Source organism: Podarcis pityusensis, assembly GCF_964106645.2.
Source record: "Podarcis pityusensis genome assembly, chromosome: 16".
Classification (NCBI taxonomy): Eukaryota; Metazoa; Chordata; class Lepidosauria; order Squamata; family Lacertidae; genus Podarcis; species Podarcis pityusensis.
In genome coordinates, this window is record NC_138041.1 from 7,821,200 (window position 1) to 7,843,265 (window position 22,066).

The window sequence follows — 22,066 nt, forward strand, 5'->3', positions numbered from 1 at the left end:
ACTCCAGGAATTGTAGCTCTGTGAGGCGAACAGGGGTGTCCTCAGCACCCTTAACAAACTACTGTTCCCAGGATGCTTTGGGAGAAGCCAAGACTGCTTGAAGGTGTATGCATATCCTTCAACCTTTCTCCGATGAAAATAGGGGCGTCCCCTTCCATAATGATAATTTTACAATATACCCCACACATCTTACTGGGTTGCCCCAGACACTCTGGGTGGCTTCCAACACATATAAAAACATAATAAAACATTAAACATTTTTAAAGCTTCCCTATACAGCACATCAAAGTGCAAGTAGATAAATAGGTACCACTACGGCAGGAAGGTAAACAGCGTTTCCGTACGCTGCTCTGGTTTCGCCAGAAGTGGCTTAGTCATGCTGGCCACATGACCCAGAAAAACTGTCTGCGGACAAACGTCGGCTCCCTCGGCCAGTAAAGCGAGATGAGCGCCGCAATCCCAGAGTCGTTCGCGACTGGACATAACTGTCAGGGATCCTTTACCTTTACAGTGGTACCTCGGGTTACAGATGCTTCAGGTTACAGACGCTTCAGGTTACAGACTCCGCTAACCCAGAAATAGTACCTCAGGTTAAGAACTTTGCTTCAGCGTGAGAACAGAAATCGTGGGCTGGCGGCGCAGTGGCAGCAGAAAGCCTCATTAGCTAAAGTGGTACCTCAGGTTAAGAACAGTTTTAGATTACGGAACGGACCTCCAGAATGAATTAGCGTATTTTTTGCTCTATAAGACTCACTTTTTCCCTCCTAAAAAGTGAAGGGAAATGTGTGTGCATCTTATGGAGCGAATGCAGGCTGCACAGCTATCAACAGAAGCCAGAACAGCAAGAGGGATTGCTGCTTTCACTGCGCAGCGATCCCTCTTGCTGTTCTGGCTTCTGAGATTCAGATTTTTTTTCTTCTTGTTTTCCTCCTCCAAAAACTAGGTGCGTCTTGTGGTCTGGTGCGTCTTATAGAGCAAAAAATACGGTAAGTACTTAACCCGAGGTAACACTGTATACAGGATTGTCTTCAGATGGTTCGAGGGGTCTGATAACTCCATACCCTCCATCATTTTAGGACATTCCAGGATCAAATCAGAAACTGGGACGGCTTCTCTAAATCAGGGATGTCCCTGGAAAATAGGGACACTTGGGGGCTCTGTGTATGTTGATGCTTTAAGTGCAGTTTGCTAAGGGTGATGAGTGTTGTTAAGAGACCCCCTCTTCCCCCCAATACCCAGAGTTCCCTGGGGTGCTAAACCACAGTGGGAATTGTAGCTCAGTAGCAAACTCCAGTTCCCAATATTCTCAGAGGGAAAGCCACAAATTTTAAGGCAATATGATACGGCTCAAAGGCATGTGGCCTCCTTTAAGTTTTGAACTGGACTTTTTGGAGCCATTTTCGAACGACATCTAAATCCCTCTTTGCAGTGCAGGCTGGCTGTGGAAGGAATCGGGCTCGGGCGCCACAGCCCCATGGATCGGTCCTGGTCCCCCAGCTGCGCCACAGCCGAGAGGAGCCCCTCTCAACATCCCCCCACCCACCCCTGGCCGCAGCGTGGGAGCGGCCTCGGAGGCAGATGTCACATTGAAAGGCCTGACACCCTCCAGAAAAGAAGCTTTAAGCTTGCGAGACGGGCCGCATCTCATTAGCTCGCCAAAGGGCTGGGAAATGCACAGCGGGCCCCTCCCCGCCTCGCCCCCCAAACAAAGGAGAGGAGAGACGGCCCCTCACTTGAAAATGGCTTTGTCGTCCAGACGGGGCCGGCATGGCAATGGAGGGGGGCGAGAGAGCGAACTCTGCCCTTTCCCTGTGCCCCATAGAATGCGCCAGAGGAATCTGCGCACCCTCTCACACGCCCGGCAACCACCCTGAAACATATGCTCGCTCGGACCCTTGCTCTTGGCGGAGCTGGGAGATAACAGGAGGTCAGGAAGCAGGGAGTTTAAAAGAATCTGAAGGGACATAGAGATACCCCCCGGCCTTCTGGATAGCCCCCTAGCCATCGCTCAGGAATACAGCACCTGCCTTGCAGACAGAAGGTCCCAGGTTCTCCAAGTAAGGCTAGGAGTTGTCCCACACCTGAAAACCTGGAGAGCCACTGGCCTTTGTTCAAAAGTTTGAGGACTAGAACCTTGCATTCTTTTTAAGGGAAGGGTTGCAGCTGGGTGGGAGAGAATCTGCTTTGCCTGCAGAAGGTTCAGTCCCCCAGCCTCTCCCGGAAGGCTTGAGAGCCGTCCCTTCCCTGAAACCTTGGGCTGCCGGTCAGTGAGGACAATGGTAAGCTAGCTGGGTCAAGAGCCTGACTTAGGCCGAAGTGGCTTCCTCTGCTCCGAATGCCACAGAACACCTGCTATGAATGCAGAAGATTCAATCTCTGGCATCCGTGGTTAGAAGCAGGCAGGCAATGGGGAAGAACCTTTATAACCTGAGCGCCTAGATGGATGCTGCCAGCCAGAGTAAGCTATACTTGCCTAGGTGAATAAATAGGTCAACCCCACAATCACCTCATTACATAAATCATGTTCAGAATACCACAACACACACTTAACTGGCTGTAAAGTAACATAACATTATATACAATAAAACTGTAACTGTCATATCAAAAAATTGCAAAGCACAGTTCCTGGTGGCAATAACATATCATATCACTATTATTATGTTTTGTGGTATTCTGAACATGATTTACGTAATGAGGCGATTGTGGTGTGTGTTGACCTAGTCATTTGCCATGGCTGTTTCTATTGCTATAATTTAGGTAATTAATGATGTTACATGTTAATAGTTTGATTATTACAATATAAAAAGTGGAAACAGCAATGACTATGTGTTGTGGTATTCTGGAGGTGAAGAAATAGCCTGACATACTCTAAGTCACCTTCCTAATGTTCCTTTCATCTCCGCAGTATATCGGTTTTAATGCCACCTTTTCCTCCAGAGAGCTCAAGGGCAGCTGCATGGGGGGATTCGAACCCTGATCTTGCCCAGGTCCTAATCCGACACTCTAACCACTGCGCCACACTGGGAGAGGGACCCACTGTCCCAACAGCCTAACACTCTCCACCCCCTTTTTAATCTAAGCAGCGGACCTCCAAGCCAGCCCATTCTGCACTTGAACACTTCTGATAGCTTAGGGGGCTGACCCCCACGCTAAACACCTCTTTGCCTCTTAACAATGGACTGATCCTCCTATTTTTCCATTTTCACCTCCAAGTCCATATTCATGTGTCATCCTAGAGAGAAGAAATCGAAGGGGATCTGGCAGCAGTGTGTGTGTGTGTGGACGAGGAGGTCATGACCTCTGCCCTTTCACCCCGCAAAGTCAAGTGTGCCATTCCCAGCTGAGACATGCCGGCCAAACCTCGGAGACTCCATCTTCACCCACCTTCTCATCGCACCCTTGACCTCTCCTGCGGACCCTTGAACAGCCACAGCTCACGTGCTGGAGGGGGTAGAGGAAGGCTTAAGGGGCGTTCCTGTATCCCTTGACTCCCCAACACAGACCGCTGCTTTCTTCACACACACACACACACCTTTGTATGAAAACAGAGCCCTGGCAATTCCGAATTCACCGCCACCGCAAGGGGTCCATTTGGCCGACGCCGTTCTCCTGACAGGGTTGTGGGGTGGCTGTTTTGGTGTGTTTTTTTTGCTCCCATCAATCACCCCCAGGCCCTTTTGTCCTCAGCGCATGGGTCATGGAATCGACCCCACATCTCTTTATCTGAGCCACGGCCCAGAATCGATGGCCGCTCTGGGGGCTGGTTCGATCCTGCCTCTCATCAACCCTTGAGATGAGAAAGCGGCGGGGCGGGGGAGAGAGGCAAGGAGAGGGGGCAGCGAGATGTTCTGAAATGAAACTGATATCGGGGACAAAACACCTTGAAGAGAGAGAGAGAGCCAAGACAAGGGGACATTGCAATTTCTGTCGAGCAGAAAATTGAGGAGAAGAGCCGTTCATGGTGAGGCATCCAGGACTTTGTGTCCGGGAGGCAAAGGTCACCGGGGTTTGTAGCCGGACTTAGGAGGCCTTACGGACTCAGAGATGTTTTTACCAGCGTAATCAGGGATTTTTCATAGGCTAAAACATGGTGGCGGGTCAGGTCACCGGCCGACAGATTCAGAACCCCAGTAAAACATTTATGAGGCTCCAACGAAACCGCTTCACCCCTCTTGATGGCTTGTGTTGACATTGATGGTGGTGATTACTGGGGGGAAGATTAATCAGTGTTAGGATGTGTGGGTGAAGGCTTGTCTGTTGCAAAATCCCAAGGGGAGGGAGAAACCTCTTGCCCTGATGCTCACATAGGCGAAGAGCCTTGAGGGGTTAAACCGAAACAATCCCGCTATCCCCAGTATCCTGATTCCGTCAGCGTCCAGCCCAATAGTCCACAAGCACAATGGTAACAGCTCTCCCCGGGATCTGGCGTTCAGAGGCAGGCTATACCTGAACATGGAAGTTCTGTTTCCCACCTACGTCGGCTATTAAAATAAGCATGATAAGGAAGATTTGGATCCTGCAGTGCCATTCTAGTCCACTTAGTGTCTAATCAGATGTCTGCTGGTTTTCTGGATTCCTCCACCAGGCATAACTCACATGCTTTCAATTCTACCATAGGGACTAGAAACCTGGGGATTTTTTATATAAAAAAAGCTGCCAATTTCACTTTATCTCATTTTATCATTTTTTCCCAAACAGTTGCAATATCTCCATATCTCCACATCACTTTGAGGTGGGCGTGTTACTGGTTTTTTAATAATAATACTAATAATAATAATAATACAGTGGTACCTTGGGTTACATACGCTTCAGGTTGCAGACGCTTCAGGTTACAGACTCTGCTAACCCATAAATATTACCTCGGGTTAAGAACTTTGCTTCAGGATGAGAACAGAAATCATGTGGCGACAGTGTGAGGCCCCATTAGCTAAAGTGGTACCTCAGGTTAAGAACAGTTTCAGGTTAAGAATGGACCTCCAGAACGAATTAAGTTCTTAACCTGAGGTACCACTATAATCCTCAATGGGGATTTTAACCTAGGTTCTAGTCTGGCACTTTAATCGGTACACTGCACTGGTTCTGGACAAACTAGGTGTGCTGAGAAAAGGGCATACGCTTTGCACATGCTCAGAATCGCATGCTTCCCTTAAATTTCTGCTCCATGCAGAACACCACACACCGCCCGACACTCTCCCCACCGATGGCAGAAAGGACAAGGAATGCAACGCAGGCCAAGTACTCTAGCCAGACACCGCCACCCTGGTCCGCTGAGGCCCACACTCACCTTGAACCATGAGGATGCCCTGTGCCGTACGGCGAACCCTGGTGCCAGGCCGGTTGGCGGCGCAGACGTAAACTCCGGCGTGCTTCACGGACACGTCTGAGATCATGAGGTTCCCAGTTCCCAGGACCTGGATCCCTTCAACGCCGATGGAACGTCCGTCTGTGAGGAGAGAGAGAGAAGGCGAGACATTAAGATTTGTAGGGACGGCGAGTGTGCCAGTGTCACGCAAACACGGACCTCCACAGAAGAGCTTCTCTCTCCCTCCATAATGGCATGAGGTCTGGTTACACAAATATGATTACTCTCTCTCAATTTCCCCACTCACCCAAGCGACTCCAAGACACGATCGGCCGAGGGTTGCCAGTAGCGATGCATTCCAAGATGGCCGTCTGGTGCACCGTGATGGTCAGGTTCTGCGGACCGGAGAGGATGACCGGCTCCTTGTAGAGCTTGGCCACTGAGACTGGTGAGAGAGAATGGAGGGGAAATGAGGTGGGTGCCTCGTCCCCCTGAACTTCTGAGCCCATCATTTCCAGAGGCACAGAAAGCAATCCGAGCTTAGCCTCTGAAAGAGGCAGCTATTACTAATCTGCCAGTTACGGTTTCCCTCGGTTCCTCGTTTTTCCTTGATTCAGCCGTAGGGACTGACAACCTGGACCTTTCTTTAATTAATGCTGTCTGTTCATTTTGGCTTCTTGTTTCCCCAGTTCAGTCCAGTTCTCCACATTTCCGCATCAGCTTTCAAACTTCTTTTCTAAGCCCTCACACAAAAAAATTCTCAGTATTTTAGCGTGCGTTTCTCCTGATGGACACATAGATTTTTTTCTTTGCCGCTCTTCCTAATGCAAGGCATCTTTCTGTGTTATTTGTATCCATTCTTAGCCCTGCTCAGAGTAGGCCCACCCAAGTTAACACACGTGCCCGATATAGGGTTCTATGTAGCAGTTCTATATAGAACTTCATAGAATCTTAGAGTTCAAAGGGACACCTACGGTCATATAGTCCAACCCCCTGCAATGCAAAGGAATCTCAGCTATCGGAATCTCAACTTCGTCAGATACAACTTTTGGTTTCGAAAGCACCCCAGAGAAACCCCTGCCCCACCTTGCCAACTCCACGCCCTCTCTCTAGCTCACTAGACCAGCGGCCAATTTTCCAAATACCCCCCAAGGAAAATCAGCTGGCTTCCCTGCCTCATCCCAGATGTGATTCAGCTGTGGGTCCTGCCATTGCAGAGGGCTGGATGGCCCTCGGCTGATTCTCACCGCTAATGCTCAGCATGGCTTCCTGGCTGTAACGGGTGTTGGCGATGTTGCTGGCCACACAGCGGTAGGTGCCCACGTCGGAACGCCGCACACCCGTGATCTGAAGGATCCCAGTGGGGAGCAGCGTGTACCTGGCAGAATTAGGAAGAGAGAGAATGAAACAGGGAAGAGGTTGGAAGTGGGTCTCCCACCTCCCCTGGGCCAGCGGGGAAGTGGATCCCCTTTGAAGGAAGGCTGCAGCCTTTGGGACTTGGAGATGGCTTATGATGCCCAGTGAAATGGATAACATGGATAGGGGGAAAATGGAAGGGAGAAGGGAAGCAGGACAAATCCACCAACTCTGCTAAGTGACCGGCAGCTGAGTGAGGCCCAGGTAAAGGTAAATGGACCCTGATCATTAGGTCCAGTCGTGGCCGACTTTGGGGTTGCGGCGCTCATCTCGCTTTATTGGCTGAGGGAGCCGGCGTACAGCTTCCAGGTCATGTGGCCAGCATCACTAAGCCACTTCTGGAGAACCAGAGCAGCGCACGGAAACGTCATTTACCTTCCCACCAGAGTGGTACCTATTTATCTACTTGCACTTTGACATGTTTTTGAACTGCTAGGTTGGCAGGAGGTGAAGCCCAGGACTTTGCCCCCAAGTCCTGCCTTGGTTCTATATATATATATATATATATATATATATATATATACACACACATACACTTTCATTAAATTTTCTGTTTTACAATTTCAAACCAACATTTTACAAACTTTAAACTATACAACAACTTCCCTTCTTCTCTTTCCGTTTTACATATCTTACCTCCATCTGCATATTTTGTTATAACCATTCAAATCAATTTTCCACCCTTACACCCATCAAGAATTATTTACTCTGTTGAATTTATCTTAACGCTGTCAGTGTTTTCAGCTGTATGCAGCTATTTCTCATGTACTCAATAAACGTTTTCTAATCTGCTTTAAACTGTATTTTTCCATCTATAAGACGCCCCCATATATAAGATGCCCCCTATTTTGGGGGACTCAGATTTAAGAAAATGAGGGGAGATGTATCCGTGTATAAGACACCCCCTAATTTTTGACATTATTTTTAAGGAGAAAAACCTAGTCTTATACACGGAAAAATACGGTATGTTCTTCTTCCTCTCTTATGCTGTATGTTAAACCTGCAAGTTGTGCATATTCTATCAACTTGAGTTGCCCGTCCTCTTTAGCTGGGACGTTGCTCCCTTCCAAAGTCCTGCCTTGTTGGTTATTGCTGATTCCTGGGACCCTTCCTTCCCTCACCTTACACTCACTCACCACAAACCAAATCCGTAACACACAAGCGCACCAGTCCCCTCCAACCGTACCACCAGCACCCCAGGCCCTTTCAAGAGCTCACCGGTAGTCATCCGTCAGCAGGGCTGTGCGGTTGCGCTCCCAGGTTATTGTGGCTTCGGGGACGCCCTGGATGAAGCACTGGAACCGGGCGACGCCTCCCTCTTCTACGGCCATGGATTCCGGGTGCATGTGGAATTTGGACAGAGCTGCGGGGAGAAACAGGGCGCGATCACCACCGCCACCCCCAAGACGAATGCAGAGCTCGCCCCACCAATGTTGCTGGCATCATCTACAGTCGTACTGAGGCAAGGAAGAAGGGCTACCCTTATGCAATTCATATAATCAGTTATCAGTAATCAATATATTCATATATGCTCACACATAATCAGGGCTTACAGTATTGTATAATCCATTTTGAATCAAAGGGAAGCTGTGCCTTAGCTAACTGCATACTGCTTGAAACAGCAAAATTAGGAGCCAACCTTTCCCCTACAAACATCCGTGTACCCTGGACAAGGGGAAGACGTGAATCAGAGATACTGGTACAAAATCCCCTCAGATACAGGCTAAATTAATCCACAGAACAGGAAGAGCTAAACCACAAAATCTCCAATACTCCCTGTCCTGTCATAACTAGGGGAGAGGTTAGACAGAGCGTCACTGCAAGCAGCGGAAAGCAGAACTAGAACTCCGTGCTTGACCAGGAGCTGGAAGCATGGCAAGAAGCTTGCTAATTGGCTAATTTTCACTGGCAATATCGTGACTGCCTCATGGTTGTCTCATGATCTATGATTTGCTGTGATCTGCTCAGGTATAAAGACCTCTGGATTTCTGTCAATCGGGGTCCCAGTTCCTTTTGGAAGAGATTCCAAACTGGGTCCTTATTGCCTGGCAATAAACTTCACCTTCTTATTCTCCATTGCTGAGTCTGCCTGATCCTTATTAACGCCAAGCTTACGTTCACGTGCTTCAGTACCTTGGGACTTGTATGTTTTGACTCCCAAACGCGGCAAACCCAGACGTGAGTGTTCTGGTCTGCGAACGTTTTCCGGAAGCCAAACATCCTACACGGCTTCCCACGGCTTCTGACTGAGCGCAGGAAGCTCCCACAACCAGTCGGAAGCCAGGCCTTGGCTATTGAACGTTTTCGGAAGTCAAATGTGTGGGGATGATTAGGGAGGCAGGAGAGGATATATTATTGAATGATATCCTTCCTAACTTGCGCTAGCAAGTTCCGTATTCCAGCAGAGTTCCAAACATCCCACTTTTTAAATTATGCAGCAATCAGCTTGTTCCTGACTCATCTGAGTCTTACTATTAAAGATCCCTTCATGGTAAAATCCCTTCTAATCCCTCTTAAAAAGAATAAACACAAGAATCTGATTAATGTTAATATAAAAGTAGTTTACTCACATTCAGGTTCACAAACATATCCCTGAAGGCAGGCTTAGGTTACGTAACAACTAGAACTATTCCATAAAGGAGTTAGTCTCAACAAGTGACTGCGACTAAGCAGTCACTTCTCCAAACACACAGCAGCATACAAAATGGAGAGCACACACCGATCAGAACATGGAGGCCATGTGCTAGTGCAACACAGCATACCCTCTTCAAGTCACATGCAGTGGAAGTCTGTTCCAACTCAGGAGGAAATAGGAAGTCTTCTCCTGAGTGGTACAAAACATCTCCTAACATGTCCACTGTAGGAATGTTGTACTTGACTGCTATAAGTTTTGCATCCCACAGAATGGACTTCCGGAACGGATTATGTTTGAGAACCAAGGTACAGCTGTACGTAGAACCGTCAGCATGCATGGCACTTTTGGGAGCGGAAGCCCCTGCCCCAAGGACATTACAGTTCGTGTGGTGTAAGAGACGGAGGAAGATATCCCAGACCCAAGGACGTTACAATCCAAACTTGGATTGGTGGGAGAAGAGTAATAATGGTCAGCAAGACAGTTGGAACAGAGGGAGCTGCCTCATATGGAGTCAGACCATTGGTCCATCAAGTTCAGTATTGCCTACACCAGGCTTCCTCAGCCTCGGCCCTCCAGATGTTTTTGGCCTACAACTCCCATGATCCCTAGCTAGCAGGACCAGTGGTCAGGGATGATGGGAATTGTAGTCTCAAAACATCTGGAGGGCCGAGGTTGAGGAAGCCTGGCCTACACTGAGTGGCAGTGACTCTCCAGGAGGTCTCTCCCAGACTTACCTGGAGATGCTGAAGATCGAACCCAGGTCCTTCTGCCTGAGATTTCTGAGGGTCAGGCAGAAAGGTCTGGAGAGCCGAATATCACCTCCCTCAGGCCTGAGCGCCTCCACCCCGATGTATAAATTACAGAGTTAATAAAAAGCATGGAAACGAAACAAGAAAACACTCCCACCAGGGGTGGACTTGGGTAAATTTTTTGTAATATGGCACCCTGTACAAGGCCAAAATTTGGCACCCTCCCAAAATGGATCTTCCCAATTATGGAACTTCTCCATTTTGGACCCTCTCGGCTTGGCACAAATTTGAACCCCCAAATGGATCTTCTCGGTTTGGAGCCCCCTTGACTTCCTCACCCATTGTGGGATAACTTCCCACACCACCCTAAATCCAGCGCTGCTCCCAGCCCGCCCGCTGCACCCTTTTTGAACCCACAGAAGATAGCGCCAAATGGCGGCCATCTTGGCCAGCCCAAACTCACTCGCAATTTGCACTCGGGCCTTGCGGCTGACCAGCAGGCCGTAGCGGTTCTGGGCAGTGCAGCTGTACTCTCCGGCGCTGGAGTCGCTCGTGGCATTGGCGTCCGCCGCTCCGCCTCCCCGGGGCCGCCGGTGCACGCTTTCCAGCCGCAGGGAGCCGTTGGACAAGATGGTGGCACGGCTGTCGTTGGAGAGGGTTGCCCCGTTCCGGTACCAGGTGATGGCGATGGGCGCCTCACCTTCCACTTGGCAGTGCAAGAGGAGCGGGCGATCTCGGATGGCGATCACGTCGCTGGGCTCCAAGAGGAACGCCAGCTCTGAAGGGTAGGCCAGGCCTGTGAGAAAGAATAAGATTTACAGGCCTGGCAAGCCAGACTCCACCATCCATGGTGGTTGTTTGTTTGTTTGTTTGTTTTAAAAGCAACAGGATATGTATTTATTTATTTCATAAAATTTGCTTTGAGGGTTGTTGGGTTTCGTTTTGCTTTGTTTACAACCAAGCGGCGTACACGTTTTATGAAATAAATAAAACTTGCATACCGCTTGATCGGAAAACAGAAAACCCTAAGCAAAACCTGAATGAAATTTACAAAAAAAGAGAAGAAAACGAATACAAGTATTATTTATTCGTTTGCCAAAGCCATTGCCAAAAACAAAATACATTGCACGGATAAGACAGTTGTTAAAACCAGGCATTCTGACAGAAAAGAGTTTGCTCCCCAGAAGAATTTAACTGGTCGTCTCCACAAAATTTATATACTACTTGATTGTATAAAAACAACAACCCAAAGAAACCTCAAAGTGCTTTGCAAAATGAAGAATAAAATTATCTGTAAAAACAGCTATTTGAAACATTTTGAAAAATAATTAAAATCGCAGAAATTAAGAGAGACTTAGATAGTTGGTCAAAATTGAAACTTTCTTTGTTGGGCCGAATTGCTGCTATCAAGATGAATGTATTGCCAAAGATGTTGTTTTTGTTTCAAACACTTCAGGTTTTGGACAAGACGGAGTGCTTTCAGAAGTGGCAGAGAGATATTTCTAAGTTTGTCTGGCAGGGCAAAAAGCCCAGAATTAAGTTTAAGATATTAACTGATGCGAAAGAAAGAGGGGGCTTTGCCCTGCCAGATTTAAAGCTGTATTATGAGGCCACAGCGTTCTGCTGGCTAAAAGACTGGCTACTTCTCGAAGACACTGACGTGTTGGATTTGGAAGGGTTTAACAATGCTTTTGGATGGCATGCATATTTATGGTATGACAAGGTTAAAGCAAATAAGGCCTTTAAGAACCATATTGTCAGAAAATCACTGTTTAATGTCTGGACAAAATATAAAGACTTGTTGGAAAATAAAACTCCAAGGTGGCTTTCACCTTTGGAAGCTAAGGCCCGAAAAAGACCCAATATGGAGGCTAAATGGCCTAAATATTGGGAAATATTAGAAAAAGATGGAGACAATTGGAAATTGCAGAGTTTGGAGAAAATGAAGGATAAAGTGCGAGACTGGCTACATTACGCTCAGATTAAAGAAGTTTTTAAAAATGACAAGAAATTAGGGTTCCAGGTGGAGAAATCGAAACTAGAAACAGAATTGTTAGAACCAAAGACTAAGGTACTTTCAAGGATGTATAACTTGCTGCTAAAATGGAATACACAAGATGAATTGGTTAAATCGGCTATGATAAGATGGGCACAGGACATTGGGTACAATATTATGTTTGAGGACTGGGAAAGGCTGTGGAGTACTGGATTGAAATTCATTGCATGTAATGCTTTGAAAGAAAATGTAATGAAAATGATATATAGATGGTATATGACCCCAGTCAAACTTGCAAAAATTTACCACCTGTCTGATAATAAGTGTTGGAAATGTAAAGAGTGTGAAGGAACATTTTTCCACCTCTGGTGGACTTGCCCTAAAGTGAAGGCGTTCTGGGAAATGATTTATAATGAACTGAAAAAGGTATTTAAATATACCTTCACTAAGAAACCAGAGGCCTTTCTTTTGGGTATTGTCGGCCAAGGGGTGGTAAAGAAGGACTGGACATTTTTTATGTATGCAACAACAGCAGCAAGGATACTACTTGCAAAGCACTGGAAAGCTCAAGATCTACCCACACTGGAAGAATGGCAGATGCAACTGATAGACTACATGGAACTGGCCGAGATGACCGGCAGAATTCGTGACCTGGGAGAAGAGAAGATGGAGGAGGATTGGAAGAAATTTAAGAATTATTTACAAAAGCATTGTAATTTGAGTGAATGTTAAGCAGGATGCTAGATCATAAATAATGAAGCACCACTAACCTAGATGATTTAAGATAATAAGTGAGATTGAGAAAATATAAAATTTTATTGAGAATTATAAGATTATAAAGACATAAATGAGATATAAGAATGCAAATAAGATAATAAATTGCTGGCAAAAAGTTATAATGATGAAAGTGGGAGCGGGAGATGTGAGGAAGTCCAAAGAAAATGTGAAATTATGTTAAGATTTGTTATACTGTTCATTATGTTCACTTTTACTGTAAACCCCAATAAATATTTTTCAAAAAAAAAAAAAGAAAAATAATTAAAATCAACGATAAGCTTTTTTTTTTTTAAAGGCACTCTGCCACTGAGTTACAGCTCTTGCCCTTGAGAGAAAAACAGAACTTCTCCGTACTCAAGCAACAACAAAAACACCTCTTACTTTCAGACTCTTGGGTCTATCTAGCTCAATATTGTTTACACTGACTGACAGCAGCTCTCCATGTTTTCAGGAGAGGGGACAAGTCCCAGCTCTACTTAGAGATGGAAGGGACAGAACCTTGGACCTTTTGCACGCAAAGCAGATGATCTACCTCTTCCCTTAAATACAATAGTAAGATTCCAGTCCTCATTGTTCTGAACTAAGAGATGATTTTTAAAAAGAGCAGAGGAAGCTGGAGGGAGGAAAAAGTGAGATATAAATGTAGTAAACTAACTAGCGACAATGATTATTGATAACCAACAATGATTATTATTAAATAATAATAATAATAATAATAATAATAATAATAATAATAATCCAGAGTCAATGCAAAGATGCAACAACAACAAGCAAAGAGGTGACATTGCTCCTTCTCATCCTGCAATTCTCGTGCCAAGACCCCGTCTTCACTGCTCTCCCTCCCCCCACAAAAAAACCCCTCATCCCCCTCCCCTTATGTCCCCAAATTGCCTCTGACTGCCAAAGAGCCTTGAACGGGAGTCTAAAATTAGCTCTGGGGACTTGGGGAAGAACAAGGGCAATTAAGAGCCTCTTGGCTTCCGAGTGGGGCGATTTCTATAGCTTCAAAGGGGCTAATCTCGCTTCCTTTCACCCTCACTTCCTGGCCCATACCACACCCCATTGGGGGTCGTCGCCCCCTCTTCTCTCCCCCCCCCGCCCACCCGCCCAACACATCCAAGAGGCATTTCATTCACAAGCCGTGTTTTTTGGCCGCAGACCAAAGAGGGCCAGCTCTGTCTCTGGCCACACCCTCCGACAGTCGGGGTGTCTGCCAAAAAAAGGGACAAAAAAGGAGGAAGGAAGTTGGATTTGGGGTGAGGGGTGGGTTGGCACCACGCCGAAATGATGCGCTCCCAGCACGCTCTGCCACACGTCGGCTTGCGTCCCAGACTTGGAGGGGTTGAGGGCGTGTGGGCAAGGGCTCCACGTCATACACAGCTGGGGCAGGTGTGGTGCTTGTAAGGCAATAATAATAATAATAATAATAATAATAATAATAATAATAATAATAATAATTTATTCTTTATACCCCACCCATCTGGCTGAGCTTCCCCAGCCACTCTGGGCGGCTTCCAATCAAGTGTTAAAAACAATACAGCATTAAATATTAAAAACTTCCCTAAACTGGGCTGCCTTCAGATGTCTTTTAAAGAGAGGGTAGCTGCTTATTTCCTTCACATCTGAAGGGAGGGCCACTACTGAGAAGGCCCTCTGTCTGGTTCCCTGTAACCTAACTTCTCGCAATGAGGGAACCGCCAGAAGGCCCTTGGCGCTGGACCTCAGTGTCCGGGCAGAACAATAGAGGGGGAGACGCAATGGATTTTAAGGCAGAGTTTTGCGGGCCCCACTCAGCCAAATAGCAGGAGGGTCCTCAGACACAGTGGGACAGGTTGGCAGCAGGCGTTGTGCCCTCTAAACATGTGTGAGTTGGCGATGGGGGCTCCAGCACACCTGGAGCGTCACAAAGCTGACTTATAGGTGTCACACACACACACCGGGTCTGCCTAGGCCCGTTCTAACTCCCCTGCCTAGCCATGACTCTCCCAGGGTCCCAGGCCCGGAAAGATCATTCCAAAATCCCCAGCTCTAAATCCTTTTCTAACTAGAGAGGCCCAGGATTGAACCCAGGAGCTTCAAATCTTGTGCTTTACCACTAAGGAACACTGGTATTAGTTTTCTACCATCGGCCTACTGAGCCCAGTGTTGCCTACACGGACTGGCAGAGGCTTTCCAGTCTTTCTCCAGCCCTAGCTGGAGATGCCTGGGATTTTCTACAAGGAAAGCGTGTGGGTTAGCCCTGAGCTATGATCCTTTCCCTCAGTAGGTAGAGCGTGAGACTCTTAATCACAGGGTTGTGGGTTCAAGCCCCATGTTGGGCAAGGGGTTCCTGCATTGTGGGGGGTTGGACTAGATGATCGCGGTGGTGCCTTCCAACTCTACGATTCCATGATTCTATAAAATACATTCAGATCACGGTCCTCACGTTTGTAAAGAAAGGGATGCTTTGACCAGAACAAAAGGAAGCTACTTCATCACAAAGTTAGCCCATTGGCCCAGCCAGCTCAGTGCACTGACTGGCAGCTGCTCTCCAGCTTTTCAAGCTGGGTTGCTACCTGGAGATGTCAGGATTTGAACCCAGAACCTTCTGCGTGCTCTGCCACTGAACTACAGTCTACCCATGACAAAATAAATAAAGTCAGATTCTACTTCTGAGACGAGTCCCTGGTTCACTCCTTGGCCTCTCCTGTTAAGGCTGGAAGTTTCCCCTGCCTGAAACCCAGGACAGCTGCTGCCAGTCAGTGTAGACTAACTGTAGACTGATAGTGTAGACAATGTTGAGCGAGATGGGCTAAAGCTTTGACTCAGAATAAGTCAGCTTCCAAGTTAAGCCAGCTGTTTATCCAGCACCATGAGGACCAGAATTTTATTTTATTTTATTTTATTTCTGTGCCACCCTTCCTCATCATAAGATCTCAGCGGGGCTCATAGCAGCTCACTTCACTTCTGGGGCCTGAGCTCAGCAGCGGCGCCTAAAATTCCTGAAAAGCAAAGTCAAGTCGCTGGACTTTCTCCTCAGGTTCCCTCCCTCAGGCTCAGCCCAGGGGAGAGGGCCTTCTTCTCCGCAGGATCCCTGGGGTGTTCACACACGGGTGCGGCCCACGTGGCCGCCCCAGACAACTCCCTCTCTTTCCCCCCCAACCCCATAAGCTCCCAAACCAAACAGATGGAAACTGCTGTGCGAAGTGGGGGGAAATAAATAAAGAGACTTTAATCCCCTCAGAGGGAGGGCCGCTTGCTCAGCCGGCCGGCCGGCACAAAGTTAAACTCCGGGTGATGACAATGGGCTCTGTGGAGAAAAGGGGGGCGAGGGAGGTGGGGAGACGGGATGTCCCCCCCCCCCTGACATCTTGATGGATGCCACCATTCAAGGCCGCCTTAGCAACTGCATGGCTGGCCGGGGAGGCCCCATAGCCCGGCTGTTGAGAGAGGCTTTGCGGGGGGCCCGGCATGGCGGACAATGGGCTGGGTCAGAAGGGGCCGAGGCAGGCCCTATTGTCCCGTCCCCTGCTCAGCAGCCCCCCGCCTTCCTCGCGCCCCATCTGCCGGCCCACGTGACGGGCTCGGGGTGAGGTTCCCATGACTTGCCCCATCACTCATGCACATGGGTCTCCATGTCGGACCCTCACCTCCGCCCCGCCATCGGTCACAGGCCTAGGGCTGGCCGCCCCCCACCCGGTCACACACCCACTGTCCCTCAGGCTGGGCCAAAGAAGGGGGTTACGACCCCCAGGTTTTGCCTCCTTTCTAAGTCCCCTCAGGCAAATTGCCTTTGGACTTGACGTCGGGGCGCAACCATTCGTGAAATGGAGTCGACGGGCCTGTGACGAGGAGAGGGTGCGAGGCTTGGCATGAGCTGGCCAGAGTTGGGGGGGGCTGCGTACGCACCCCGCGTTTAAAGCACACTTGAAGTGCAGGCAGACGCCCTAAGGATCCTGGGAACTATAGCGTGCCCAGTTCGCAGCCCCCTGACCAAACTAAACATGGTAGGCCGTTGCACTCAATTCTGCATGACCCTGGGAAGCCTAAGGTCTCCTTGGGCAGCCTACACACTGTTTATTTCAAGCACAAGGCTTACCCTAAAGAATCCTGGGAACTGTAGCTTGCCCCTCAAAGAGCTACAGTTCCCAGCACCCTCAGCAAACTAGAGTTTGCGGGATTCCCCAGTTCTGCTTGGAAGAAAGGGGGTTCCCTTAGAATAAGGGTCAGGCTGGGAAACACAGTTTTGTACTAGGAGCTCATGAAAGAAGAGCCCAAGAGTCAATGTTCTTTTGTCTCTGCTTCTAATTCCCCATAATACCATATATCCAAACAGCTGAGGAAATTCTCTCTCTCTCTGTCTCTCTCTTTCCAGGGAAGTTTGGCAACTTAAATAAGAGTTTGCCTTGTTCTCTCTCTCTCTCCCAGAGGCATCTGCCATAAGATATTGGCAATGGGGTGATGGGGAGCAATTTGCCATGTCCCTTAGGGGCCCCTATCTATCCTGTGAGGGCCCCACACATCCCACAACAAACAGGGGTTGGAAAATGTGGCTTGAACCATCGTTGAATTTCTCACCACCACTACACTACCATGCTATACATGATTATCTCTCCACTATCACCTTCATTCTAAATCATGCTTTAACTTCATCTGCCAAAATACAAGGGGCTGTTTCAAAGGCCAACCCATCCCTGTTTTTGTGTTTTGGTTTTTTAAGGGTGCAACCTGAAGCGGAAGCAATACTTTTGTGTGTGTCTAATTCTGGTGCAATCAACATTAATAATAATAATTATATATTGGGTAACACCCTCTGGGGGAGTAGGAATTTGCTCCCCACTCCCTGCTCACATTTGAGTTTGGTTGTCTCTGATAGAGCATGTCAGGATCCTGAAATCAACTCGGCACCCACGTCACTGATTTAGTGATAGGGCATTCCCCGCTTCCACCAAAACTGATGCCATGAAAATGCACCAGTCCCAAATGTTGCCTCTTCCATCATCTGTCTTAGCTATAAACCATTGCAGATTATTATTATTATTATTATTATTATTATTATTATTATCAGCTAATAAAACACATCATGTGTAAGATCACTGAACTCTAGTTTTATTGAGATCATATCCAAGCTACAATGACTTTGGAAAAACTTTGCCCTAAGAGCGAATGCCTTATATACTGAGTTACATCGCTGGTCCAGCTAGCTCAGTAGTTATCCACATTGCATAGCAGCAGCTCTCTCCCGACGCTACCAGGAGATGCTCAGTGATTGAAATTGAGACCTTCTGCATGCAACGCAGATGCTCTCTCACAAGACTACAACCTTCCCAAATGGTGTGCAGAAACTTCTAACGGGAGAAATCTGTTTTGTAGATTCTGCAAGGCTGTTTTGTCTGTTTGTTTTCCCCCTGTTGTGCTCGCGAGGGGCAACCCTTTTGGAATTTGCAAACTTCCACCGATGGCCTCTTTCAAGCATCATGCTGCCCAGCCAAACAGATCACTTGCTTAAAGTGGGTTAGTTTTAAGAGTTAGGTGGGTGGTGGAAGTAGCTGACTCCAGATATATGTGTCAACTTAAAAGTCTAGCAGTGCAGCATTTCAGATAAGTGCCTTATTATTTCAGCTGCAAATAAAGCTCAGTTTGGGGGGTTGTTGGGCACTAAGGAACTTTGGATAAAAGAAGGAAAAAGGGAGCAAGTTTTGGCACATGAGACAAGATGGGTTGGTAACAAATCTTCATTAATATCTTTTTAAGGACCAGTAACAAACTGCATTAACTTATGAATTTTATTATTTCAGTCACAGACCAGTTCCAGCCCACATACAATATCAAGGAAGTCATAAAACACGATAGGGATACATTTGAATTTGCAATTAACTTATTTGCATTTCAAAATCCCCAAACTGACATCTATTTTTAAGGCCTTTGAAAGTACTTAAAAACAAAACAAAACTACACCCACATCTGACCAGAAATATTATTTTCTTCTTCATGTCCTAGACTAACAGTTCCCAAACTTCCGCCCCCTCCACGGACCACTTAAAATTGGTTGAGTGGCCTGGCAGATAAACTTAACGATTGTTGCAGCAATTGCAACGTGGTGCTCGATGATTTTGAATTGTATTTTTTTACAGGCCATGGACCATTCAAATGAAATTTGTGGGCTGTTGATGGTCTACAGACCTCAGTCTGGAAACTCCTTTTCTAGACACAGAGCATTTTTCCAAATTGGTGGGAGGCAAATGATAAGGGTTTTCAGGAAGGTAGCTGTATAGTGCAATGATATGGGTACTTGCTCAGGTGTAAGTCCCACTGTGCTCTGCGGGGCTTGATCTTAAGAAAGTGCACATGAGATTTCAGCCATAGCTGTGGCAAATTTCCCCGTGCCTCTTGAAATCTGCTTCAACTTTTTTTAAGAAAAGAGCGGTGGTGGTTAAACAAACAAGCAAATGTGTATTTAGGGTGAAACAGGGGGTCAAAATATGAATGGATGTTTCCGTTTTCTCCAGTGTTTCTGTGAAGAAGAAGAACAAAACACAATAGCACCATAGCACGCCCCAATAAAACACACTAGAGAGTTAGGATCCATTAACTCTCGTGAGTTACAGCCTGCACCGATAGCCCTATAAAATGTGCCTCCAACAAACATCTCTGTGTAGGAGCTCCCAAGTCCTGCTCAGGCAGAGAAATAAACCCCTTCTCCTTCCTGTACCCAGAGACGATCCACTGTAGGGTCACAAATTTCATACAGGGTGAGGTTCCTGTGTGCCCGGGATTGAGTTGAGACACAACCAGACTTTGAACCATGAAAGCAAGATGAGAACGCTCAGATCAACCCTATCCCAGTTTCCAAAGCACTGAAACAAATTTGTGAATGGGCTACACAACCAAAACAAAACCCCGAGACCTAGCTTTCGGGAGAGAATCCTTGTTCAACCCCCAAACAATCCAATCGGCTTTATTGCCCCCTTCAAAAACCCAACAGCTTCAAGCTCTAATTGTCCTGTCTTGAGCGGACATCTGGGAGACAGCGAAACAACCCTGTCTAGGACTTGAAAAGAAAGAAACTTTTGCAATTGGCATAACATTGTCCCATCCATAGACCCTCCTTCCAAATTTCTGGTCCATCCATAGCTTGATTTACGTAGCGGGGGGATAAATGAACTGTTTCCTGCACTGGGGTTGCCACTCTATTGATGCTTATAAACCTCTGTCTCCCCCCCCCTCCATTTGAACGTTCAGAATCTGAGAAAGTTGTCCCGTCAGAGAAGAAATATCAAAACAGAAAAACACAAAATCATCTATTCTCCTCTCATCTCTCCATGCACACAACTGTCAGTCCATCAACTCTTGGTTTGGCAAACGGATCTGTGAACTCAGCCATAGTAGACTTGGTTTCCACAATCTCCCAGTCTCCCTCTCCCCAGTTTGCAAATGAATAGAGCTCTCGCAACTCACTAGAGTGGTATTATAACCAGGGGGAAACCTATGGACTTTGAGATTTCACCCAGACCTAAGTATCCAAGATTTGACAATATGCCAAACGCAAATTAAATTTAGACCCAAATTTAGACCCAAAGCGACTTGAGATTGCACTGCTATTTGGGCAGGCAGGGGAATAATTTGCTGAAGTTTTGCAATGAATGTGGGGACTGGAGGGGGGGGGGACATACAACAGAATCTCTAACACATACCCCATCCTCACTGATTTCTCCCAAATCCAGAGTCACTGCACCCGCCCCAGAATGGTTCGATTTCACACCACGGAGGAGAAACAGAAGAAGTCCAACTAAGATATTGTTATCCATACATATACAGAGCTACGTAGGCAGGTGAATTCAAAGTGAATTAAGGAAGATATATATATGTCTGAAAACCCACTTACCCCAATCTTGCAGAAACAGCCCCAAGACCAACCAACCGCTCCACGGTGACATCCCCCAAAATTTAGCACGGCGGTGGGTAAAACCATGAAAATAGGGGAAAATCCACTTGTATTTCTGAACAAAATACGCCAAAAAAAAGGGGGAAAGTTTCTGCAGGAACTTTTTAAGAAAAAGGGTGGTCAGGAGGTAATTCCATGTATCAATTTTGGGCGATCTCTTCCAATTCAGCGAAGCACCCCCCCCCCCAATAGCAAAAATTATTAGTCTTTGGCCTAAACTTGTATATATCTATATGTTTTGCACTAGTCTGTGATCATGGCCCGCTTTCTAGTTCCACCCTCCCACCCTCCCACCCCAGTTTTCCTGACCCCTCAATTCCGCTGGCTTCTAACTTTGCTGGCCAGTGGCCTCTCTCAGTGCTTCTGCTGGACAGGGGGCAGGCTTCCTTATTATTATTCCCATTGTTTGGCCTCTCTGACGGCCACAGACACTGATACAATTGGACTGGGGTGCAAGGGGGGGTGTGCTTGCAGGCTTGGGTGTGAAAGGCAGCTGGAGGCAGGCCTGCCCAATTACAGCTCAGCATAAAGATGAGAGGCAGGGGCTGCTCGCTCCCCACCCCCCTCTCCTCCCACCCCCCAACACCTCATCCCTCTTGGGAAACATTGATGTGTGTCCAATGCCTCGTTCTATAGCCCTTTTGCTGGGTCATAATATTGGGGAGGGGGGGAACTGTGCTTGATTTGCAAGCTGCTGAGAATGGTAAATCCTGTTCGTGGCTAAGGATTTCATGAGCAAATGTCCCCACTCCTTTAAATTTTAAGGGTGCAAAATAATGACATCAGAAGTGACCAAAACAGATGAGCTCCCCTCTTCATGGGAAGACCACAAGAGCTTCTCTTTTGTATATGTTTATCACCAGTCCTCACCCCACAAATGCTGGGCCCGTTTCCAAGTTGTTCTCTGCCAGATTCCATGGGGACTAGAATCTTCGGCAATTAAGACAAAGTTCTGCCCCAAAAGCATAGCATTAAATCGGATCGCGTTCTGTGGGATATACAGGGTTTTTTTGGTGTTTTTTTAAAAAGTACCTTTCGAGTGACGCTTAACCACACTCAACAGAAGTGAGATCTTGCACTATGCCAAATGTTGACAACGGAAATGGTCAGAATGTGTAATTCGTAAAGGAGATGATCTTGACTGTAGAAGAACCTAGAAGTTGTTTGGGAGAATTTGTAATTTTATCTTATTTGACCGCTTGCCCCCGTATTATTGTTGTTGTAATGACAGTGAAAATAGAACAAAACTGCATTAGACAGATTTTTG

General features: G+C 47.1%; 1 protein-coding gene and 1 long non-coding RNA gene across 2 annotated transcripts in view; both read right to left on the reverse strand.

Annotated features, from left to right (window-relative positions):
* LOC308464912 (immunoglobulin superfamily DCC subclass member 3-like) overlaps window positions 1-20,872 on the reverse strand; it is a 34,955-nt gene extending 14,083 nt beyond the window's left edge. Inside the window, exons 1-6 of the mRNA XM_080984598.1 lie at window positions 20,740-20,872; window positions 10,566-10,898; window positions 7,937-8,081; window positions 6,550-6,680; window positions 5,610-5,747; window positions 5,285-5,443 (exon numbers count right to left, since the gene is read on the reverse strand). Coding sequence (XP_080840724.1) covers window positions 5,285-5,443; window positions 5,610-5,747; window positions 6,550-6,680; window positions 7,937-8,081; window positions 10,566-10,898; window positions 20,740-20,791 — 958 coding nt within the window. The 5' untranslated portion in view covers window positions 20,792-20,872. The remainder of the gene's footprint in view (window positions 1-5,284; window positions 5,444-5,609; window positions 5,748-6,549; window positions 6,681-7,936; window positions 8,082-10,565; window positions 10,899-20,739) is intronic.
* The window catches only part of LOC308465176, a 154,796-nt gene that overhangs the window by 129,834 nt on the left and 2,896 nt on the right, over window positions 1-22,066 (reverse strand). The window lies entirely within an intron of this gene.